General features: G+C 30.3%; 1 protein-coding gene across 1 annotated transcript in view; it reads left to right on the plus strand.

The window, feature by feature from the left end:
- Nucleotides 1-584: 584 nt before the first annotated feature.
- Nucleotides 585-22,834, plus strand: part of Rsod (superoxide dismutase family protein Rsod) — a 79,981-nt gene continuing 57,731 nt past the window's right edge. Inside the window, exon 1 of the mRNA XM_043056129.3 lies at nucleotides 585-1,005. Within this exon, the coding sequence (XP_042912063.2) occupies nucleotides 939-1,005 (67 nt within the window). The 5' untranslated portion in view covers nucleotides 585-938. The remainder of the gene's footprint in view (nucleotides 1,006-22,834) is intronic.

Below are 22,834 nucleotides of genomic sequence, written 5' to 3' on the forward strand. Positions count from 1 at the left end.
GCATTCGATATTTATCTTTGCCGTTAATGCACTGCATTCGATATTTACTAATATAAATAACACTTGCGACGTTATCGTATTCAATATATATTTATCAGTATAGATAATTTTCTTCCATTCATTTTTTGTAATACGATATTCTTTGAGAATAATTTTTTCAATAATGTAAACCCGATAATTGAAAACATTTTTTAAGATATATCGCAAAGATTTAGTCAACACCAAATAAGCGAAATTTTTTCATATCACAATTTGTATTCGATTCCACAAATTCAAACAATTCAGAGCGGATAAATCTACGAGATATTCCTTTGTCAATTCAAGATGGATAGAATATTTTTTAAAGCGATAAGCTCTAATAAAATTAAGAATTGTGAACACAATGCTCACACAGCAATCTATACATGTAAAATAACAACGGACAAAACAGGCACATTCTGAAACTTCATCCATAGCCGGTTCGTGGATAATTTTTTTCAAAATAAAATACCTCCAAAAGTGTTCTACACCTGATGACGTATGACTCTCTCATCCAATCAGAAGAGAGCAGAAAAGAGCCTCAAAACAGGGTTAATCAAGGCCGCATTGAGAAAAAAACCTTGTTACTTCTGAGATAGAAGTCTGCCTAAGCGCGCAACGTCGTTTAGTTTCCATTTCAAGCTGTGAAATAAATATTCTGAAAGAAAGTTGTTTAAAATCGTTAATTTTGTTGGAGATAAATGGCAATAGTTAATTTAGTGCTTGAAATTTGTGTTTGCGCTTCTTAATCAAAGCAGCGGGGATTTTTATATTATTTGTATTTATTCACAGATCGCGCGAAAAATAATTATTTTGACGAATTGGGTTGAGTTTGTGTGCGGTTTGCAGTCATCCACGTGTTCGAAAATCTCACTACAAAACAAAAACTGAAGGATGTCAATGTATCTCGGTGTTTGAAAATGTGCAAATTAGATTACAGAATGTCTATTTTAGTGATATTAGGTTTTATTTGGAACTTTATAAGTGGTGAGTCATTTATATATTTTTACTTACTTGTATATGTTTTTTTATTTGTCGTAAATGTGACATTGTCCTTTTAATTTGGAATTAAAGAAATGCGAAGTGAAAATATTTGAAAAAATGAAGAAAGGTTAAATAAATAATGAGTATTAAAATCTATCATAAAAAAAATATCAAATATTATCGAAATTGAGAAAATATTTGAAGAATAATATTTGAAAGAAAGATTGAATAGTTAACTGATGAAATTGAAAGAATAATACTTGAATTGTACTAAAAATATTTTTGTATAGTTTCAATTCGTGCAAGCATTTTTTTTTTTTTTTTTTTTTTTTTTTTTTTGCACGGTGGGGTGTGACATTTGTCGTGGCTTATCTCGTTAACACTTTGAAATAATTCGATAAAATTGATTTACTTTATTTGACAAATACAAGATATAATGCTTTCAGGAACGTTTTTTGTGTTTTTGTTAGCATAAATACGATTATTTTTTACATCTGATAATGGAAATTAACACAACCAAGAAAGAATAAAGGCTCATTTAATTTCCTTCCTCATGTGCTGACCAAACAATTACAATTATCCGAAAGGAATTTGCAAGATAGTTTTTTTTTTTTTTTAAACATATTATTTAATTTGATTCTAAAGGAGAAATTATAGTTGGACAAAGACTATTTAGTTATTTACAGTTTTCGATTATTAAATTTAATCATATTACAGAAAGATATAATGAAATGAGGAAAAATATTCAACTTTAAAAATTTAATAAAAAATTTTATGTTTGAAATAAAAATTAAATGCGGGATAAGATAAAGTTTCGTAAACGATTTCTTTAAGGATTTTAAGAGGTCAAGTTAAGGAGTTTTTATCGCCGGAGGAAAACACTGAATATTCCTAAAGAATATTTTATTCAAAATTTTTAATATGTATTAAAGCTTAAATTTTGATTAAATGCAAAGTTACATTTTTATTTAAATTTAATTCTAAAAAACTCCAAAAGTCAAAGTAAAAGCAAAAAACGTGGTAGGGAGAGGGGACTTTCTTTTACAAGCATAGGAGGGTGGTTTCAGTTAGCTTATTTTTATTAACAATTTCCGAAATTTCGAAAAACATTCTTTTGAAATATTTGAATGGTCCCTTCTTAATTTCTCTTCGAACCAAATATTGCTACTAAAGTTTACATGCCGTGCAGTTAAAATATATCGTTTCATTCAAAAACTGAGCTCAAATTATGATAATTTCACTATTTTATTTTCCAAATGACGCTGCAACCACCTTTGATTTCACTCAATTGTTGGAATCAAAAAAGGGGTTGTGATTTCCAAATATTTGTCTTTAAATAATCTTTAAAAAGTGTTTTACTTTTGATGCAAACATTTCTATCGTGTTATTTTTTTTAATGAACAGTAAATAAATTTCCCAGTGATCTTTTTAAAATATTTCACAAAAACTCATAATTTTTTCCGTCTGCACGTTTAATACACAAAGTTTACAATTAATTTAGCATTCTATTATTTATCATTTCTTGGGAAGAAACAATTTTTTTTGCATATTTATAAAATTTATATATGGTAGAAAAAATTTGGTGTTTATATTAATCTGTATTATCGTAAAAGTGTAGTATCAAAGTTATTTTTAAAGTTGCTTTTGTCTTGAAAGCACTCAGGGTCTTCAGTGGTTTTTGGGTACGAACCAGGTACTATCTTTTCTTTCAGTCTGAGACTTAATTAGTGTAGTAATTTCTCCCTTTTTTTCATTATAATGGAGTGGTTAAATTGTACATTGTATGGTATATGAATGTTTTGCATAATTTTAAAGTAGGTAAATTAGAAGAGAAAAAAAAGAAAGGACAAAATCGCAGTCGAATGGGGATAAAATTTGGGGCCTTAAGAAATGAAAAGTTTAAAACATCACTTTTTGACAATTTATAAATTAGAAACTTTTTTTTTTACTTTCAAGCTTAAATTGTTGATCTGTGATTTGAAATGACATGCTTTAAGGGTCGGGATAGTCTTGTTGGTAGGGTGTTGGGCCCATGTCCAGGAGGTCGTGAGTTCGACCCTCTCCGACCGAACACTCTCTGTGTAGTAAATGGTGACTGGTGCATGTTAAAGCTGCCCGGTCACAAGTTCCTCCATGTTCCCATAACAAATCAATACCTCTGGGGGTACTGAATTGGATCGATCTCTAGGTTAGATCAAAATTACGATCTGTGGATGAATGAATGGATGTGTGAATGGGTCCACATTTTAAACGGGTTGTGACGAGTGTGTGGCTGAAATCATTTTCTGGGCCATCAATGGTTCCACTGAAAAACAAGCAACGCAGTTTCTGTCATAAATTTTCTTGGTTTCACCAAGCAGGCTTGCTGATATTGGCAAGTGACATTAGAAACAACAACAACAACTTGTTTTAAATGATGTATAAAATTTTACGGCGGGTGATAATTTTTTTCCCAGTCAACATTAAATTAAAAAGTAATACCTGATTATAAATAATAAATTTTTTTTGCCTGCAAATATGTTTGTGCAAACGAGTTTTATAACTGCGTGCTGAATAGTTTGGGCGAAATAAGCAAAATTAACACTAAGAGGTTCAAACTTACATGAAAATCTGATCACTTGGTGGAAAATTATTAAGGTGGTTTTGTTTAGCGCACAGCAAGTTTCTTAATATCCGAATATTAATATTTAGAAATAATGAAAAAAGCAAATATATATTTAAAGACTATTTAAACTGAAAGCTCGTATCTCTTAATTTTTTTTAAATTAATTCATTTTTGTAGGATTTTTTTTTATTAAGATGTGGATACGATTATATTTTATTCCTTTGATTTTCTTTTTAATTTTCAAATTTTTTAATATATTTTAACATTGATTGAGAGTTTACTGAAGAGGACGTTATACTACGTTCTATATTATAAAACTATAAAATTATAAGTGCTATAAAATTTCCATAGCAAGTTTTGAGAAAAGTGAGTTCATATAAATCATGAAGTTTGAAATGGTGAAAAAATATTTTTAAAATATGAAAATGCAAACAAATTATTGCAGGATAACTTCCGCAGTGTATTATTCTGAGTAATTGTTTGCATATTGGTAATTTGAAATTTTTTTCAGGATTTAAAATTTCATGGTTTAATTCTAAGTTGACGTGAACTCACTTTTTTCATACTATAAATTTTAAATTATTTATATAGCAGGGCCCGCGCTAAGCATTCTCCAGCTCGCCAAATTCGATAAAATCGTAAATTTGGCGAATGAAATTGTGTTTTGGCAAAAGTATTGGCGAATGATTTTTTTCCACTGGAAAGAAAATTGATATATAACTCAATCCTCAAAATGACGTCAAAATGAATTTTTTTAAACAAATCAATATTTTTTATTCAATTACAGTAATTTTCGGTAGATGCGCAGCATAACCCATTAGAATTGGGTCCAAAAAATTGAAGCCTGAAACTATCGTAAAATACATATTAAATCCCGTTAAATAATTCCACGGGGAAAAAAAATCTATCATAAAAAATTTTTAAGATTTGTATTTGGCGAAGACTTTCGAAAATTGACGAATACTTTTGATGTTTGGCTATTTTACTGGATAATAATTTGAAGTCCTTAGAGCGGGCCCTTATGTAGGTAGAACAAAATTTGTCATATTCTTCCGCGTATAACGTCCTCTTAAAATCCTGTTATAACAACGCTTTTGTTTTTTTACCTCCCACGGCTAAAAAAAGTGTGATATTCCTCGCCCATGTCCCGATATTGAAGAAACATTCTTAATAAAGGGTCTTTCCAAGTAAAATATTCTCTCTCTCTCTACAGTTTGAGTTCTTTCCCGCCCTCCGATGTCCATAGAATCTTTGTTTTCAGTTTAAAAATAACTGCTCTGTACCACCCATCTCTCTCTAACAAACTTCTTTAATGAATGACTCTCCCCCCCCCCCTTCTAAGCTGAGAATCTTTCTTTTTGTCTTCTACAACAGCTGTTATGATATGAGTGTCACAATAGCCATTCACTGTCTCGCTTTTGATCTGTTGAATTTAATTTTTTTTTTTTTTGAAATATTGAAAGTTGTTTATGAATGTATCTCTGATATCGATTTTGCTATATCATGTCACAATAATGAATAATATTAAGAGGAATAGTTCTTTCTTATTTTACTTTATAACCGTCACTGAACACCTGACCCAATTTCTTGAGTTTGCGACTACCCATGTTCACGTCCGTAGCCTTGTCATTTTGAACCCAATCCAGAAGACAAGGGAACTGCTGGATCAAGTATTGGGAGAAATTTTTCCTTCGAGGCGGACTTTTTGAGGGAAATAATCCGCATTTGCTTTACATGGAGAGGAAAACCACGTAAACCTCTCACGGTTAGCCTGACGTCAACGGGACTCTAACCCATGATCCGTCTACCACTGAGGATATTTTACGTCATCACTGTGGTCGGTGCGAGCTGGGTAGGGAATTCGTATCGACCAGCCATCGCTGAGATTCGAACCCGGTTCACCTCAAATTCTCTCTCATTGCGATTTACTTAAATAATGTTATAGATATACTTTGATTCGATAGCTTTGCAGCAAAATAAAGAGAAAAAAAATGTTTTAAAATGCACGCAAGTTAATGTTTGATTAAAACATTCAGAATACTTTACAATCACGTACAAATAATTTTTTAACTCAGTTTTAAAAAAAAAATAATAATATTTAGAGTAATAAATTAGATTTTTTCCTAAATGCATCTTTTTTTGTAAACCTTTGACGTAGATCGGACGCCGGTGTCCCTTTCATAAATTTTTTTCCTGACACTCGAATTGCTAACAAAGATATATTTTGGTAACTTTTAACTATAAAAAACTGTGTAATAATTACTAAAAAAAATCTGTTAGATTATCGGTGTTACATTTGGATTAAAATATAAAATCCAGAAAAAGTAGTTTGAAATTTTATTTTCCATTCATATTCAAATAATGATCAATAATTGATTTTGTAAATGAAAGAAATTGAAACGATGAACAACTATTTGTCTTAGGCCTAAATAACTGCAATTAAGGGTAAATTTAGAAAGTTTGGAAGTGAGCCGTGTTTGAAACGCAATCTTTAACGCAGAAAAAGACACTGATTATGTTTCATGATGTATTTCATAACCATAAATTATCAAAATACTAAATATAATAATTTCCACTTATTTTGACTTAAATTAATACAAAATAATGAAAAGGTATGAAAAATACGCTTAATAAAAATTCTGTGTCAAAAGGTTAAGAATAATAAGTTTTTTTCTCTTTTTTTTCTGAATCTATTAGTTTTCGGCACGTTTTTCCCTCTGCCTCAACAAATTAATCAAGAGTTAAAGTTAAAATTATTAATTTTTTTTAAAAATCATGACGATTTGACTCAATCTTTTGCTTTTTTTCAAGGACCACTGGTTATTAATAACACTAATATATATCGTGTCATTCTTTAATAGATCAATAGAAAGTGAGAAACTTTGGCTGATGGCATTGATATCTGTTTTTGTTTAAAATGTTAATGCAGACACATGAAACATGTTTTTTTTCCGTTGCAAATATCAAGGATAATGTTATTTGCAATAAAGTCGAATCTTTATCTATAGTTCTTGCATCTTTTGTTTTACCTTATGTTTAATATGTTATACCCGTCACAAGATCTATTATTATTATTATGATACTCGTTCAACTCATTTATGAAACAAGCTGATTCCCGCTTTGATCTATCAAAATTTCTACCGATATTTTATTTTATAACCGTTGTTGAGCAGACGATCCAATTTTTTTTGAGTTAGTGACTACCAATGTTCAACTCTGTAGCCTTGTAATTTTGAACTCAGTCTAGAAGACAAGGAAACTCCTGAATCAAGTATTGGGAGAAATTTGCCATCGTGAAGGACTTTTTGATGGAACTTATCCGCATTTGCGTTGGTTGCATGGAGAGGAAAACCACAAAAACATCTCACGATTAGCCTGACAGCAAGAGGACTCTAACTCATGATCCGTCTACCACTGAGGATATTTCACGCCAGTATTGTGGTTGGTGCGAGCCGAGTGCGGAATTCGCATCGACTAATCATCGTTGGGATTCGAACCCGGGGCACTTCATTGAAAGGTGACAACTCTTTTCCCTAAGCTACCGATATTTAACAGAAATATACAAAAGAAAAACAGTAACTCTCGATGCTTATCATGAAAAAGAAAACAAGAATTGGTTACATTTCGAGGAAAGCGCCTAATTTTTTATGCAACAGGTGAAGAAAATGTTGAAACTTAAAGTAATAGCAATTTAAGAAATGGTAACGAAAGATGATACTGATGAAGTACTTAAATTGGATCGAATTTTATTTTATTTTATATCCGTCGTTGAACAGCCGACCCAATTTCATGGGTTTACGACTACTTACGTTCAACTCCGTAGCCTTGTAATTTTGAACCAATCCAGAAGACAAGGAAACTCCTGGATCAGTACCCCCAGAGGTATTGATTTGTTGTGGGAACATGGAGGACTTTGAGACTCGACAGATTTAACGTGCATCAGTCACCATTTACTACACGGGGAGTCTTCGGTCGGCGAGGATCGAACCCACGACCTCTTGGATATGGGCCCAGCGCCCTACCGACCAGGCTATCCCGGCCCATTGGATCGAATTGTGAAAAGTCAGAAATACTCAACGCTTTCAATAAAATCTTTTTTTTTGAATTAGAGTAACAAAAAACGAGAGGGGCTAAATTGGCCCCATCTGTCTAGTGTTTTTTAAGATATCCAGCGTGTTAGCTATCTAGTGTTAAACTGCCAATTTCTAATTTCAGTACAAAATAGCAATGAAAAAGCATATTCAATAGAAATGTTCGTTTGAAAAATATTAAATTGCATTTATTTAAGTGCTTTTTTTTGTATAATCGATATGTGTTTCCTAAATGAATTCGATACGTGCTTCCTTCCTAGGAATAAAAAAGGGCAGGGTGATTCCTCACAGAAAAGGGCACATTGAATTTTGAAGGGACACTCACTTGACACTGTAAAAAGTTAAAAAATTGTGTAATATTATGTAATAACTGAATTACATCCTCAACAATTTTTATAATATTTTATGCATATATTTCAAAAAGTAATTCTCAACACATTATCGAAACAAGAGAAATTTTGTAGTTTACAAAAAAAAAATTAAAAGCATGCTAAAAGACAATCTCTGAGAAGAATTTTTTTTCAAAAAAAATTAAAACTAAAAATATTATTAATTGATAAACGACTTGAAAGCTTTTTTCCATAATTTAAACTGAAAATTATGAAGAAAAAAAAGAACCTTTAAAGGTGCAAGTTTTTTAAGAAAAAAGTATTTATGAAAAAAATTCAAATTTAAAATTGCTTAAATTCATTAATATATTCCCCCTTGAAAAAAAGAGAAACGTATAAACGTTCAACCAGTTGAATAATCTTAGCAAAGTGAATATTTGTAATAGTAATCAGAATTAAACCTATAAACACAGATAATTTTACCGGTGTATTTATTATTTAAACTGTTATTTATTTATTTTTAAATGGAATATGAGTTAAAAGGCAGTATTTTTTGAGAGATAGCGGCTTACTTTTACAAAAAGGGCAAAGAGGGCGCATTTATATGGATTAAAGGGCAGATAGGGCGGGTTGCCCTTCTAAAAATGCTTCGGGCGAACACTGCCTCAATTATTATTTTTCATTACAATTACATTCTAAAAATTACATTGCGTTGCCAGGTGAAAAAAAATTTTTTTTTTTTTCGAAAGAGATCACATCTCCAAGAAGCACGACAGGTGAAAACAGAAGCAGAACGAGTCAGCGGGAGTTTTTACATCTCTCGTCTGTCATGTTAGGAGAAAGTAACGATTTTTAAGACAGATGAAAGTGCCTGAGAATAATATCTGGCATCAAGCAGCTGAGACACGTTACTCTCTTCTGAATATTTTTTCCTCTTAAAATTGAACCACTAATAATATGAATGCTCACTCATAGAGTTAGAACCCGATTTAGCAAACCTAATTTCTAATTTTCTCTCTCTTCTAATTTTCTTCTTAAAATCGAATATCTTATGATATAAATGCTTAGGTATACCGTCAGAAACCGATTTAACAAATGGAATTTCTCACTTTTTTTTCTATCTTCTAATTTTTTTCTTCTCAAAATAGAACCACTTATGATATGAATGCTTATATACAGTCAGAAACCGATTTAAACAACCAAATTTAATTTTTTTCCCCCTCTCTTCTAATTTTTTTCTTCTTTTAAAGTGAGAGACAGAATTTATTAAAATATCTGAAGAACTTCTTGTTCGTTAGGAAGTGGATAACTTAGCCCGTGGTCACCCATACATTAACTTGTCTATAAAATAAGGATTTAAACTTGTAAGAAGGAAACGATGTTCGTCTTAACATTTCTGCATTCATACTATAAATAAGTAAAAATATCTTCCATTTAAACTTTTTTTGTATAATATCGCTCACTTAAATAACAGAAAAATGTTGAATAAATAATCACAAGAAACTGAGGCGATAAGATATAACTTGATTAAAATACTTCATTTGGTTCAAAAGTATTCAAATTGGAAATTACAGTCTAGATGTTTTAAGTGCTCAAAAATGGGCGCTCATTTTCAAGACTTGCAAGATGTGAAAGAGAAAAAATAAAAGTGATTTAGAATTTAAAGCGTTAAGTTGCCAGCGAAAAATGGAAAATAAAAGAGAAGAATAAAATTAGAGAAGCTTCAGTAGCCGAGAGAGAATAAAAATAAAAATGGGAGGGGGGGGGGAACGGAACGAGAAAAAACCACTATGGCTGAGAGGGGCAAATCAAGGTAAAATTTATTTCCACACGCTATAGAGAAGAAACTAATGTCGTTAACAAGGGAATCAACATTCATATGAATAGTATTCAGGAAATCAGCATTCACATCAATCACTACCTCTGCATAGCGCATCGTGGTTTTTCTTTTTCTGTTTTTTAATTTTATTCTCTCTCGGCTACTGGGGTCTCTCTAGGTTTGTTTCTCACCTTTATTTTCCATTATTCGTTGACAACTTTTCGTTTTATATATAGAATCACTTTTGTTTCTTCTTATTCACAACTGGCAAGTTTTGAAAATGGGCGCCTATTTTTGAGCGCTTGAAGTACGTCGTATATCATTTCCAATTTGCATATGTTTGAAGTGAATAATGACAGAATGTTAATCAATTTTAATATGTTATACACAAGCAATTTTTGCATTATTAATATTAGTATTTTGACTGTGTCTTGGAAATTCGTAGTAATAGTGGACTTCCCGTAATATGACGTATTTGTCATATCAAGCTTTTACTGCAGTTTGGTTTTGGCCCTTAGTAATGTAGAAAATGGAAGAAATGACACTTGGTCATCAACTAAGAAACAAAACTAAAAAGCTTTCCACTGCATTTTTCTTCAAATAAATATAGTTTTTATTGTCTAAGTTTCTTGCTTCTTATACTTCAATGAAATAATTTTCTTTTTCTTTCTATTTTTTGATAGATTTCCTTCTTTTTAAAAAAAAGAAATGCCTTAACGATCCATTTCACCCATTTTTCGGCTCTTAAAAACCTCATTGTGGTCAATGACACTTAATAACAAGCTTTTAAATACTCTTTATTTTTTCTTTTACGAATCTTAATGGTCTAAGAACTTTTTTAAGCAGTATCAGAGCGATGAAAAGTTCACGCAATTCTTTTATTTCACTTCAACAAGTAGAAGTGGAAGTTTTTTTTCACTTTTGTTAACTCAAGCATTCTTTTCTCCTGAATCACCTCAACTTTGTTTATTTTTAAGAGTTTTAAAGAAAATAAAAGTTGTTTTCCTTTGTTCTTCATGGAAAATTGAGTTAGGAAAAAATATTTTAATTAAAAAAGAGACACATTTATTTAATTATTTATAGAAAGCGTACTCCATATTTAAGACGACCTGATCCACTATGGAAACACATTGTTTTCATAACTTCAGAATTTGGTACTTTCACTTCAAGAAGAAGATCACAATACTCACACATGTGACCTATGACTTCAGTTCCAACAGATCGCTTATAAGAAAAATGGCGTGTTAAGTGGAGCTAAGTTTCTCTACATAAGTTAGAATGTTAATTAACGATAAGATAATCGTATACAGAGCCGTATAGAATTAGTTGAAATATAATTTTTTCTCGTCTACTTCTGTTACTTAACTTAGATTTATTAATTGTTTATGTATTTTATTCTAACCGTGATATATTTTTGCTTTGTGTACCTGGCAACTTCGATGCAGAATTAGTTTATGTTCCGCATGGCTTCTTGGTTGTCTTTGTGTTAAGTCTCTGTGTAAATGTATAGTAAAAGAATTGAAATCTTTGTGAAAGAATTTAGAATGAGTTAAGAGAATTGATACTTGACGGGCTTTGCTTACTCGAAATGGAACTTAAACAACCAATCAGGATCGAGATACCCACACTACGTCACTTGCAGGTATCCTATTCTGGAACTTCCAAAAATATTTGCCATTTAGTGAAATAAATAAACGAAATACAGTAAATAGACAGAAAAAAAATATTTGCCATTTAGCGAAATAAATAAACGAAATACAGTAAATAGACAAAAAAAAAAAAAAATATTTGCCATTTAGCGAAATAAATAAACGAACTACAGTAAATAGACAAAAAAAAAAAATATTTGCCATTTAGCGAAATAAATAAACGAACTACTGTAAATAAACAGAAAAATTTTTTGCAGTGCTCAAAAATTATAATAAATACCTAAATAGACTAATATTAAGTTCTGAGAAAATAAAACACCTATTTTTACTATTTTTGGTCAAAAACATTCACAAATAATGTCAAACATATTATTTTAGCGTGAGAAACTAGATCTATAAATGATTTAAATCACGATTAAACTTTAATGAAAATATCCTTTTTTTGCCCTTTATAGCATGGCTGCTTTACGTTAGTTGAATAATAATTATAGTGTGTAATAATTAGCATTATTCTCCCAGAAAACTTTTAAAAAGTAAAGAAGGCCCAAAACCTCAAATTATGCAAAAAAGAAAAATCATACAAGTTGTCTTGTAATGAAAAAAAATCTAGATATTTATGATTAAAATTTCTTGAATTTTTTTTTTTTTTGCCTTTAAAGCACGGCCATTTTATGTTACTTCAATAATAATTCGATTGCTTTATGAAGTAATGTTTAGAAATAATATCTGCAAGTGATGTAGTGTGGGCATCTCGATCCTGATTGGTTATTGAAACTTGGCATCTGTTTACGTTAGCAACTATTCTTTCCATTCTACTTAGAGTAAGCCAAGCCCGTCAAGTATATTCTCGTAAGTGACACATTCTAAATTCTTTCACAAAGATTTCAATTCTTTCACCATATATTTCTTATTTAACGCGAAGTCAAGCACGAAGTCATGTAGAACAAAACCAATCTAATTATACATCGAAGTTGCCAGGTATACAAGACAAAAATATATCACGGTTACAATAAAATACATTAACAAATAATAAATCTAAGCTAAGTTAAAGACGCAGACGAGAAAAAAATTATTTTTTTACCAATTCGACGTGTGATACGGCACTGCATTTAATTAATTTTCTGTTTATCAACATTCTAACTTATGTGGAGAAACTTATCTCAACTTTAACAAGCTATTTTGCTTATAACTATCAGCTATCGCTGACGTCATAGATCGCATGTGGGGGGGGGGGGGGGTATCTATCTTCTACTTCTTGAAGTGCAAGTACCCAATTATCGAAGAAGGCGAAAAACCAAATCAAACATTTAACAAATTGCAAAGAAAAAATAAATATCCAAGATTTCTACGACCCTAAAATATTTTTAATTTTACGTATATTTCTGGGTACATCAGTGGCAAACCTTAGAATCTATAAGCATCATAGACAAATAGAGAAGTTGTTTCTTATTTTTTAATTAAAATTTTTCTTTGAATTTCTTGCTTTTTAAAAAAAATATTTACGATGGTCTTACGTCAAAAATTTATATTTTAAGCATTGAATGATTTTGAAATCATTTTTATGATTTCAAAAGCTTAAAGGCAAATTTATTCTCCAAAATTATGTTTGCTTACCATTGGTCTGCTTTTCTAACAAGGCAAAGAGAAAGAGTAATAAGCGAGACTATCTAATTTTCTGTCGGTCTTGAGTATTTATTAATTGAATGTCGATTAAATATACACGTTGATACACGTTCGCGCTGGGAGCTTAGCATGCATTTGGTGTGGACTTGGATGCAAACAGGCTCTCTCTCTAAGAATAATGGTTTTTCTTAACTTGCAACAGAGTTATAGTGTCTGAAATCTTTTTCTTTGCATAATTGCATCAAGAAAAACAACGGGGAATGTTCACTTTTAAGTTCCAATTTATGTTTATTTTAAGTAAATCTCTCATTGCATGATTTAATTTAGAGGTTTTTAGTGGTTTTTGTTTCCCACGGTTATTATTTTGTTGTGCAATTAATTATTCACACAACGTTAAACGCATATCAGATCAAAGACGAATGTCAAACGTTTTATACACTGAAATATATTTCTTTCTTTTTTCGCATGATCCGCCGCTGCTTTTTTTTGGGTACTCAAATTAACATTATATTTTGTTGCGCTTTCCTCGAAAATTGTCAGACTTAGAAACTTAAAATAAAAAAGTTTCTAAAAAATGTACAGGAAGTGCAATGGGATAAGAAAATTTTAACATGCGTTAATTAGCTTTAGAATTAACGCCTGTTAATTTGTTAAACTTTTAGGGGTAAAAAACACGCTGGCCGCTCTACAGGTATGCATTGACAAAGTTAAAATTTAACATGCTGAAAGGGCCATTTTTGTTTATAAACTTTCAATTATTTATTTATTTTAAATTTGAACTTTTTCGTAACTTATTGCAACTTTAAGTGCGTTTTCTTGAATTTTTTTTGCATTATATAATTATTATTTTTCTATTATCGGCGAAAAGGTTCTCTTTAACATCCTCATTTTGACAGCTGGACTTGATGTCAAAAATGACAAAAAATCTATAAATAAATGAAAAATGAAAAAATAAGATAAAAAATAGATATTTCCAGACATAAATCACAACATTTATATAAAACTTTTTAAAAAATATAAATGTCTCGAAAGAGGTAAAAATCGTTTTCAATTTGAATCGTTTTATAATATTAAGGTTATCATTATGAATTGTTAAGAAGTAAAATCACTGCCCATCTAATATTTATTTTTGCATCACACAATCTATTCCTATGTTTCAATATTTTAAGCACATTCTTTTTTTATAAATCCGGGTAAACGTTTATTTGATTAACATATTAACAAAATGTTTTTCCCTAAAATCATAAAAACTTTATGTTTTGTAAACAAAATTATCTTTCGTTATTTTCTTTCCTTATCTTTACTTTTTCTTTTCGTTTTGGGAAAAATATCGGTTTTTGCAATAAAAGAACGATAAATGAGAGGCCACCACGCGAGCGAGTAGGAAACAAAAGCCACCTAGTTAAAAAAAAAAATTATTAATCACAATGCATTTAAATGCAAATGATTCATATGTTGTTCTATGTTTTTATGTAACAGGAAAGTAGCTTCGGTTTCCCTAAATTAAGTTAATAGCTAGCCCATATCCTGTCATAAGACCAATAGTCATTCGGAATTCACCGTTTCTTTTTATTTCTTTTTAAACGATTTTAGCTTTTTTTCTTCTAATATTTAAACGTTTTAATTAGTTGATTAAACTAATTAGTAGTTATTTCTATATAGTAATTAGTACTTAACAATTTAATTACTGAGACAGCTTCCAAAAACCTAAAAAAAATTATTAAATGTTTCACATATTAGAAATCGAATTTATTTAATATATACGTAGGTATTTTATTGTAAATGCATTACTAAAATTTGATCTCAACCATATTGTTTTTGTTCAACACATTTATTGAAATATAATGTTGGGTATTTTTCAATAAATACACTAATTACAAGAAAAGTAAAATAGTTTTTTTTAATAAAAGCAGCAATATGATCAATACTTTGAAGAGGCTTCTTTCTCCGCCATCTTGGATTTTACTTAAAACTTTTGATTTACCTTTTATTTGCCTAACTTTTACTTACCTTTTTTAAAATTTAGTTTTATTACAGTTTGAACTAATAAAAAACCAAATTGGATGACGCTATTAAATTTATTTTAACGTAATTTACCTAAAAATAAAGATACTTAAAAAAATAAAACAAAAACAGTCAAGTGTATATTAGTTAATTAGCTTTCAACTAAAGCTGATTGCAGAATTGGATTGATATAATTTAATCAGGAAGAAATGAAAAGACAACCTAAAATACGTCACACTTTTCATCTCAAAATGTGATTGGATGGTGACTTTGTATTTTACATGTTTAAAAACTTACTGTCAAATAGAGTAAGTATCCAATATCAGTTTATTTGTGACAATTATATAAAAAGGATTAAAACCATATTTAAAACTTCGACTACTCTTCATACAAATTTTACTGGAATGCCGCATGTTTTGATTTTCCATGGTGTGTATGGAAAGGTATTGCACCGTACATCCGGGTATATTAATATTAAAGAATTCATTTGTAGTAAAAACTATAATTATCTTGTCACGTAATGGCATCTACAAATAACAGGAAACGTACGTGACTGCGCAAAAATATCTTCCTTTTTCTTTATAGTTTCGAATTTTTTAAAATTATGGAAATGGTATAAAGATGTATAAACATGAAAAAAGGATGGGAATTTTCTCGCCAAAGTTTTCCTTATTATTTTTTAAGTGAATGTTTCTCTTCACTACAGTTCATTATTTCACTTTCTTTCCAATTTCTCAGACGATAATTTTTTAATGAGCCACTATCTTGTCATTATTCACTTCGGTAATGGAATATGAAAATGATTTTATTAACTAATTTTCATCCATTTGTAACGCTTTAAATTTTCAAAAATGTTTCAAATTAAATAAATGGATAAGGAATTCTGCTGTTTGCGTGACGATTTATATCTATTAGAAATGCTTCGTTATAGCGAATAACTTAAATATTTTCATGTTAAATTTGTTTGTTTGTTTGCTGTGATAATAAATCCATTTGTCTGTGTGACCTATAGATTTTTGGTACGCACAATGGCTCTTACAACTTCAAAATAATGGTTTGGGGACAAAATACATCGACCAAAATATCGCCAGACAAAATCTCGAGGCCGAAATATCACCTGTACAAAATTACGCGTGGACAAATTCTCTCGATGTCAAAATATCGCGAATGCTGATTACTAGTCATTATGAAACACTAACCTCGTCATGATTAGTGTTTTTCTTTCTTTAGTTATTTAAAGATTTGTTCATGTTATACAAGATAAAGAAGTTCCTTTCAAACTTATAATAAGATTGTACTGAAAGTTGCAATTGCAAATTATGTCCAAAAACAAGGAGGTAATCTTCCGACGTTCTTTTACCGTTATCTTCAAAAGTATTGACAATTTCTTACTTTTTTTTCTTTCAATTTTCTTTTTAATTCTTTTGGTTACACTGAATCTGCTAGCTATCAACTGCACCATTTTTATTTCGTCAGAAGAAATTTTAAGTATTTCCACGAGAATGGATGATAAGCCGCTTAAATCGAGTTAAAATGCCTGCGCCAGCTTTTTGTTTTGAGAGATATCTACCTTTATCATATTACGTAAGCGATATTTAGACCACGCGATATTTTGTCGAAGCGAGATTTGGTCAACGTTATATTTCGTTCACGCGATACTTTGTTGACGCAAGATTTAGTCTACGTGAGATTTTGTCCACGCGAGATTTTAGCTGTGATATCTGGCATAGACTTTGTGTTCAACTTGAGTGTAGGACATCAGTACTCTTTTTTTGGTTTCTTATTGCCTTTTTAGAATATAAGATGCAGAATTTCCATTTTCAAAGAAAAAAACCTTTTTTTATAGAAAGGAATATATTATTCATTAAAACATGATGTTGACTTCTGAAATCACAATTTTATTTTAAGACTCTGTTGAGATATTTCATATTCTAAAATTGAATTCTTCAGAACCAGAATGTCTAATATAGATGGGATTTTTTAATTTTATTTGAGTAAATGAATCAATTAATTCAATTTAAAAATTATCCGGTTAGAATACTGATGCAGAATTATGATTTTTAGAGAAAAAAATCTTTATTTTAGAAATAAATATATTATTAACACATGATGTTGAGTTAAGAAATCGCAATTTTATTCTAATACTCTATATATAATCTGATATTTAATGTTCTAAAATTTAATTCTTCAGAATCAAAATTTCTAATATGGACGAGATTTTTTTAATTTTATTTGAATAAATGAATCAATTAGTTCAATTTAAAAATTATCCTATTATCATATTTGCAAATTTTAAGCTCTATTTGTACTTCACAATATTTTAATTAAACAGCTTAAAATTTAAAAAGTATAATTTTTGTTTTATATTGATAACTCTTTTAATAAACACTCTATGAAAATTAGTGTTATTTTTTTAAAAAAAATATCGGAATATGTCATGTGTTTTTTAATAACAAATAATAAGAAAATTTGTTGAAGAAATCCAAAATAACTCAGAAAAATATTGACTGCAGTTTTGGATAAATAAGACATCCGCCTGGAAATAAATTATAACCGTATTTTGTAGAACTATTGAAATATAGAGAAATTGATAATATTTTCCTGATTTATTCGAATAACAAATATAAATTTTAAATCTTGAATAGATGATGAAGAACTTGCAACATGAATGTTCTTAAATATGTGGTGAATTGGAAACATTTCTCCTGAATGAAGGGAAAATTTAAAAAGAATTAATCCCGATATCTGAAGCCAAACAAATTTAATGCTTGCAAAAGAACGATAAATTAACAAAATACATTGTGTGTACAATATTTTATCCCAAAATTTTGTTCAGTCGTTAAAAAAATACTTATAATGCGTAAAATTAACTAAAAAATTCGTTTTCAGATCGTTTATATGCTTTTTAGTTTATGCCATGTCTATGTTTTCATGGTGCACATGTTATACATTTGGTATTGTTTTTATGTTCTCGAGAAATTTTCAAAATTTCTTTTTTTTCTTTTCTTGTGACAAACTTACAACTCTGACTATAATAGATTATAATTATAATTTTCTACAAATAGTTAAAACATCGACTTTTATTAGCAATAAAAGTACCAATATTATCTTGAAATGCGATGCAATAAAATAAATCGATCAAACGCCTCAGTTTCTTTATTATGTTATTAACCTTCTTAAATTATAGGATTTCGAGCTTTTTAGAACACGAAATATTTTCCTAATGCGTAGTAGTAACCTGGATCGATAAAATATATAATCGACTTTTGGATAAAAGCCATAATAAAATAATATTTCTCTCATTTAAAATTTCCTTGTGATGAAATCGAACTAACTTAGCAGAACGGACGATTAAGGAATGAATCGTCAGATTTCGAATATTCGATTTAGTCAACTATACCATCTAGCTTTCCTGTATAAAAAAAAAGATGAATATCCGTGAATATAGTAAAGAATGGGCGTTAACAAGAAAGAAAAGCACACCGAAGTCTTTGTTTTTGGTGAACACAAAGAACTATTTATTGTTACTCAGGGATCCGGAAATTCGAACAATGCGAAACGCACTTCAAAATCGTTTGCTGCTCACCACGAATTTTGAAGTGCAGTGGCGTGGTCCGGCCGAAATGGATTACTGGTGGAATAATATCATGGACAGAAGTAGCCATGCGCGAACTTAATTCATCTTTATTTAAAGCTAACATTAGCATGCTACTCGGTTTACTGCCCTGCTTTACATTATGTTCGAATTCTTTTTTTCCTTTGAATGACTTTGGATGAAAGAACGTATTTCAACAACTTTCATCTGGATTTTTGGAAATCTAGATCTTGTGCGGAATTTCATCAATGAGAGTGGAAAAAAGAAAAAAGAATATTTTCTTCTGCTTTATTATGGTGAAAAATCGGGGTTCTTATGAAAAAGTTTTGATGAGGTAGTGCGCTAATGAGGGAAAAAAAATTGTCTTTTTCTTTCGACTCTTTAGAGAGTTATGTTTGAGGTAGAAAGAGTTATTTGTTTAACTCTTGTGCCACGCGGAAGTGAAATGAATGAGTTACCTCTTTGAATTGAGGATATGAAATTATTTTCGCCATGTTGCACTCACCTTAGACGATAAAAATGAGACTTAACGTAAATAGCGCCACGGAAATTAATTGATTCATTTTTAAGAGAAGAGGTTCGTATTGTCCACGTTTTCATATCATACTGCGTAGGAAGAATTATCTTTGATGGGTGTTGAGATTATGTTAACAATGTTTTACTTATTTATAATAAAAGTCAATAGTTATTTTTTATTATTTTTGCATTCCAAGAATTTATTATTCCAAGAATTATTTTTCCAGGAATTCTATTCCAAGAATTATTTTTGCATTTTAAGAATTACAGAGGGAGATTTGTATAAGCTTTTGTCTAAATTTTGGTGTTTTCTGTAAATTAATCTCTTCAAAAAGTGATGCCTTATAAACCCCTACATTCGGGTCACTAAAAGAAGAAAAAATATCCTATCAAAATCTGAAGAAATATTATCGATGTCAACAAGAGCATAGGAAAAATTTAAGTGATAAAGTGAAACGAACACATTTTAGTCGGATGAAATCAAAAAATGTTTAAAATAAATTTAATCCCTTGTTTGCTTTATTTGACTTCAATAATATTTCGCTTCATTTTGATAAAAAATTTTGTTGCTTAGCATTTTTTTTCTATTAATTTGTCTCTACTAATGTATGGTTTTTGTAATTTCATCTTCATGGATTCTAAAAGCATTTAGTGCGGCGATTACTGTACATAGGCCTGCAAATTTACTATAAAGCTATGAATTTCATTTATACTGGATTTTCTGTATTATATAGGAATTTAATATTAAGTATCAGTTTGTCTACAGGCGTTTAGGAAAACGTGCAGAAATTGTATTTTACTGTAAAAAATTCCTTTACATACTAAAATATTTCAAAAATTAGTTCTTTTTTTGCCTTTTAGGCTGCATTATTGTTTCTATAATCACATTTGAATTCTTAAATTTGGGTAAACCAAGTTTAAGTTCTCTAAGAACAAGAATTTTGTTTTCTGGCTTCAAGGTTTAAGATTAATAATGCAATATGGAGGACAGGTAAAAAAAAGTTAAAAATTTAGAAAAATTAAAATTTTTAGATGACCTGAAATACGAGTCTTGTGTATCGAAGATGACATCAATATACTATAATTTTTTCCAAGTAAAAATTTATTATACGACTTTCTTAAAATTTGATTTCTTGTCAACTATTCGAACGATTTCGTTTCAATTTTATATTTTACCATTTGAAATATTACAAGTTTCAAAATGACCAGAATTTAAATACCTTACAATTGAAAAGTCTTACGACTATTAATTGAAAAAGTAATTATTAAAAGTTAATTTTTGTATAGAATTATCTTCGGATTGTCTCATAAGTTAATGATAACACATATTAATCTTTTATAATTAACTAATTTTTATTTTCATAACTGTGTAATATTAAGGAGATGATGTTTATAAGCCATGTCTTAAAAACTTGTCTCTATATCGAATACATCGCTGTGTTCTAACTACCTCGTGATACTGCCCTTCGTTGTATGTAGTAATTTTAATCGCATCCATCTTCTTGCAGTTTCAAATAAGGTAGATTCAACGTCTTTTTTTTTTCTTCTAACAAGCACACCTGAGCGGGTGCAACGAAGGAAAAAAGAAGCGTGGATTCAGCGTCATATATCTCTCAAACTTCATCCGTGACCTTGCGCTCCTTTGAGGGGCCCTTAACCTGTTGCAGGTATATAGGGGAATGCCTCTTCACATTCGAATCGAGCAAGTGAAAGGGAATTAGGGGGCATGGGGCCCCTCTGTCCTGTACCGACTCCACCCTGTATCTGGTGTTAAGCTATTTTCAATTGTGAGTTACAGAGTGCATTATCATCTTTAGAACAATAGTTTCTTAAGGAAGATTATATCTGTAAATGTGCTGTTAAGCATAGACAAGGTCTTTGGCTCTGAGTTCTTTCTTTCTTTTTTTTTTTTTAGTTTATTACTTAAGATTTAATGTATCCAAAGAGAATTATAATTATATTACATAGCATGTTTGCAAAGCTGTAGCTTTTTTTACCACCCAAGTCTTCTGCAATTTACATGCAGCTTTCAGAAAAAAATGTACGTAAACATTAATAATATTTCTTCCCTTATCAAAAGAAAATAAACAAATCATTAAACTTTTTTCATATTTTAAAAACTCTTTGTACTCTCACTTAAGAATTTGCTTACTGGTTTAACACATCTAAGTACCTCAATCCACCTACGCTGCTTCTATCATCACTAAAAGAAACAGATATTTTAACACAGAATTATTTAAAATATTTTCAGCTGCTTGCTAAACTATCATAATCGGCTGCTACGCTGCTCTACTTTCAAACATTTCATCTTAAAATTGCTTCAAATGCTTTGAACTTCTACTCCAAACTACTGAAGTCGATTTAGAGTGCCGCGGTGGCTCAAGGCATTGAGCTCACGCCTCCCAATGAAATGACCCGGGTTCGAATCCCAGCTATGGCTGGTAGAAATGAATTCCGCACACGGCTCGCACCACCCACAGTGCTGACGTAAAATATCATCATGAGTTAAAGTCCCTTGGCCATCAGGCTAACCGAGGGAGATTTTCGTGGTTTCCTTCGCCACGTAACGTGAATACGGGTAAGCTCCACCAAAACAGCCTTTTACGAAAGCTAGTTTGTCCCAATGCTTGATTCGGGAGTTCCCTTGTCTTCTGGATTAGGTTCGAAATTACAAAGATACGGAGTTGAGCACTTATAGTCGTAAACTCAGAAGTGGGTCTGCTGTTTAACGCCAGTTATAAAATAAAATATAAAAATCCATCTAGTCTGCTGTCTTCTCCTACAAAGACATGCATTTTAGCCAAAATTTGTTTAAAATACTTTTTTGTCGTACTTCATACTGTTACAATTCATTTAATCTGCATGCATTTTTGCAGTACATAGTTTTATTATGAATTCTTACTACAATCTAGAACAATTCATGAAAACTGGGTAGATTTTTGCAATACACTGCTTCATATGTTTTAAAGTCGCTCCAAACCGATATAATTCATCAATGTTTGAGTTTACGACCACCAACTCAGTAGCCTTGTAATTTTGAACCCAATTCAGAAAACAAGGGAACACCTGAATCAAATATTGAGACATAAATTTGCCTGTTTGGGAGATTTTTTCATGGAGCCTACCCCATTTGCGTTATTTGGAGAGGAAAACCACAAAAACTTCCCACAGTCAGCCTGTTGTCAAGGGGATTTTAACCCATTATTCGTCTACCACTGAGGATATTTTATGTCAGCACTGTGGTCGGCGTGAGCCGGGTGCGGAAATCTTATCGACCAGTCATCACTGAGATTTGAACCCGGGTCACCTCATTTTGAGGCGAGTGCTCTATCTCCTGAAGCCACCACGGCTCATCAAAGAAATATTTCAAACATTTTGCAGTTGTGCTCTAAACTGATGATAAACAATGTTTTTCCTATATAGTTATTAAATTTGCTTCTAAGTTGGGCCGAAACAGCTATTTCCCCAAAATTTCAATATGTTTTTTTTCAAAACTTAATTTTTGTTGATGATGTGGTGAAATTAGTAATTTTTAATTAAATTGGAATGATTGATACATTTTTTCCATTTTACAAACATAATTTTTTTAAAAAATATATTT

Source organism: Parasteatoda tepidariorum, chromosome 2 (genome assembly GCF_982258835.1).
Source record: "Parasteatoda tepidariorum strain Cologne lab strain chromosome 2, Ptep-v5.0, whole genome shotgun sequence".
Taxonomy (NCBI): domain Eukaryota; kingdom Metazoa; phylum Arthropoda; class Arachnida; order Araneae; family Theridiidae; genus Parasteatoda; species Parasteatoda tepidariorum.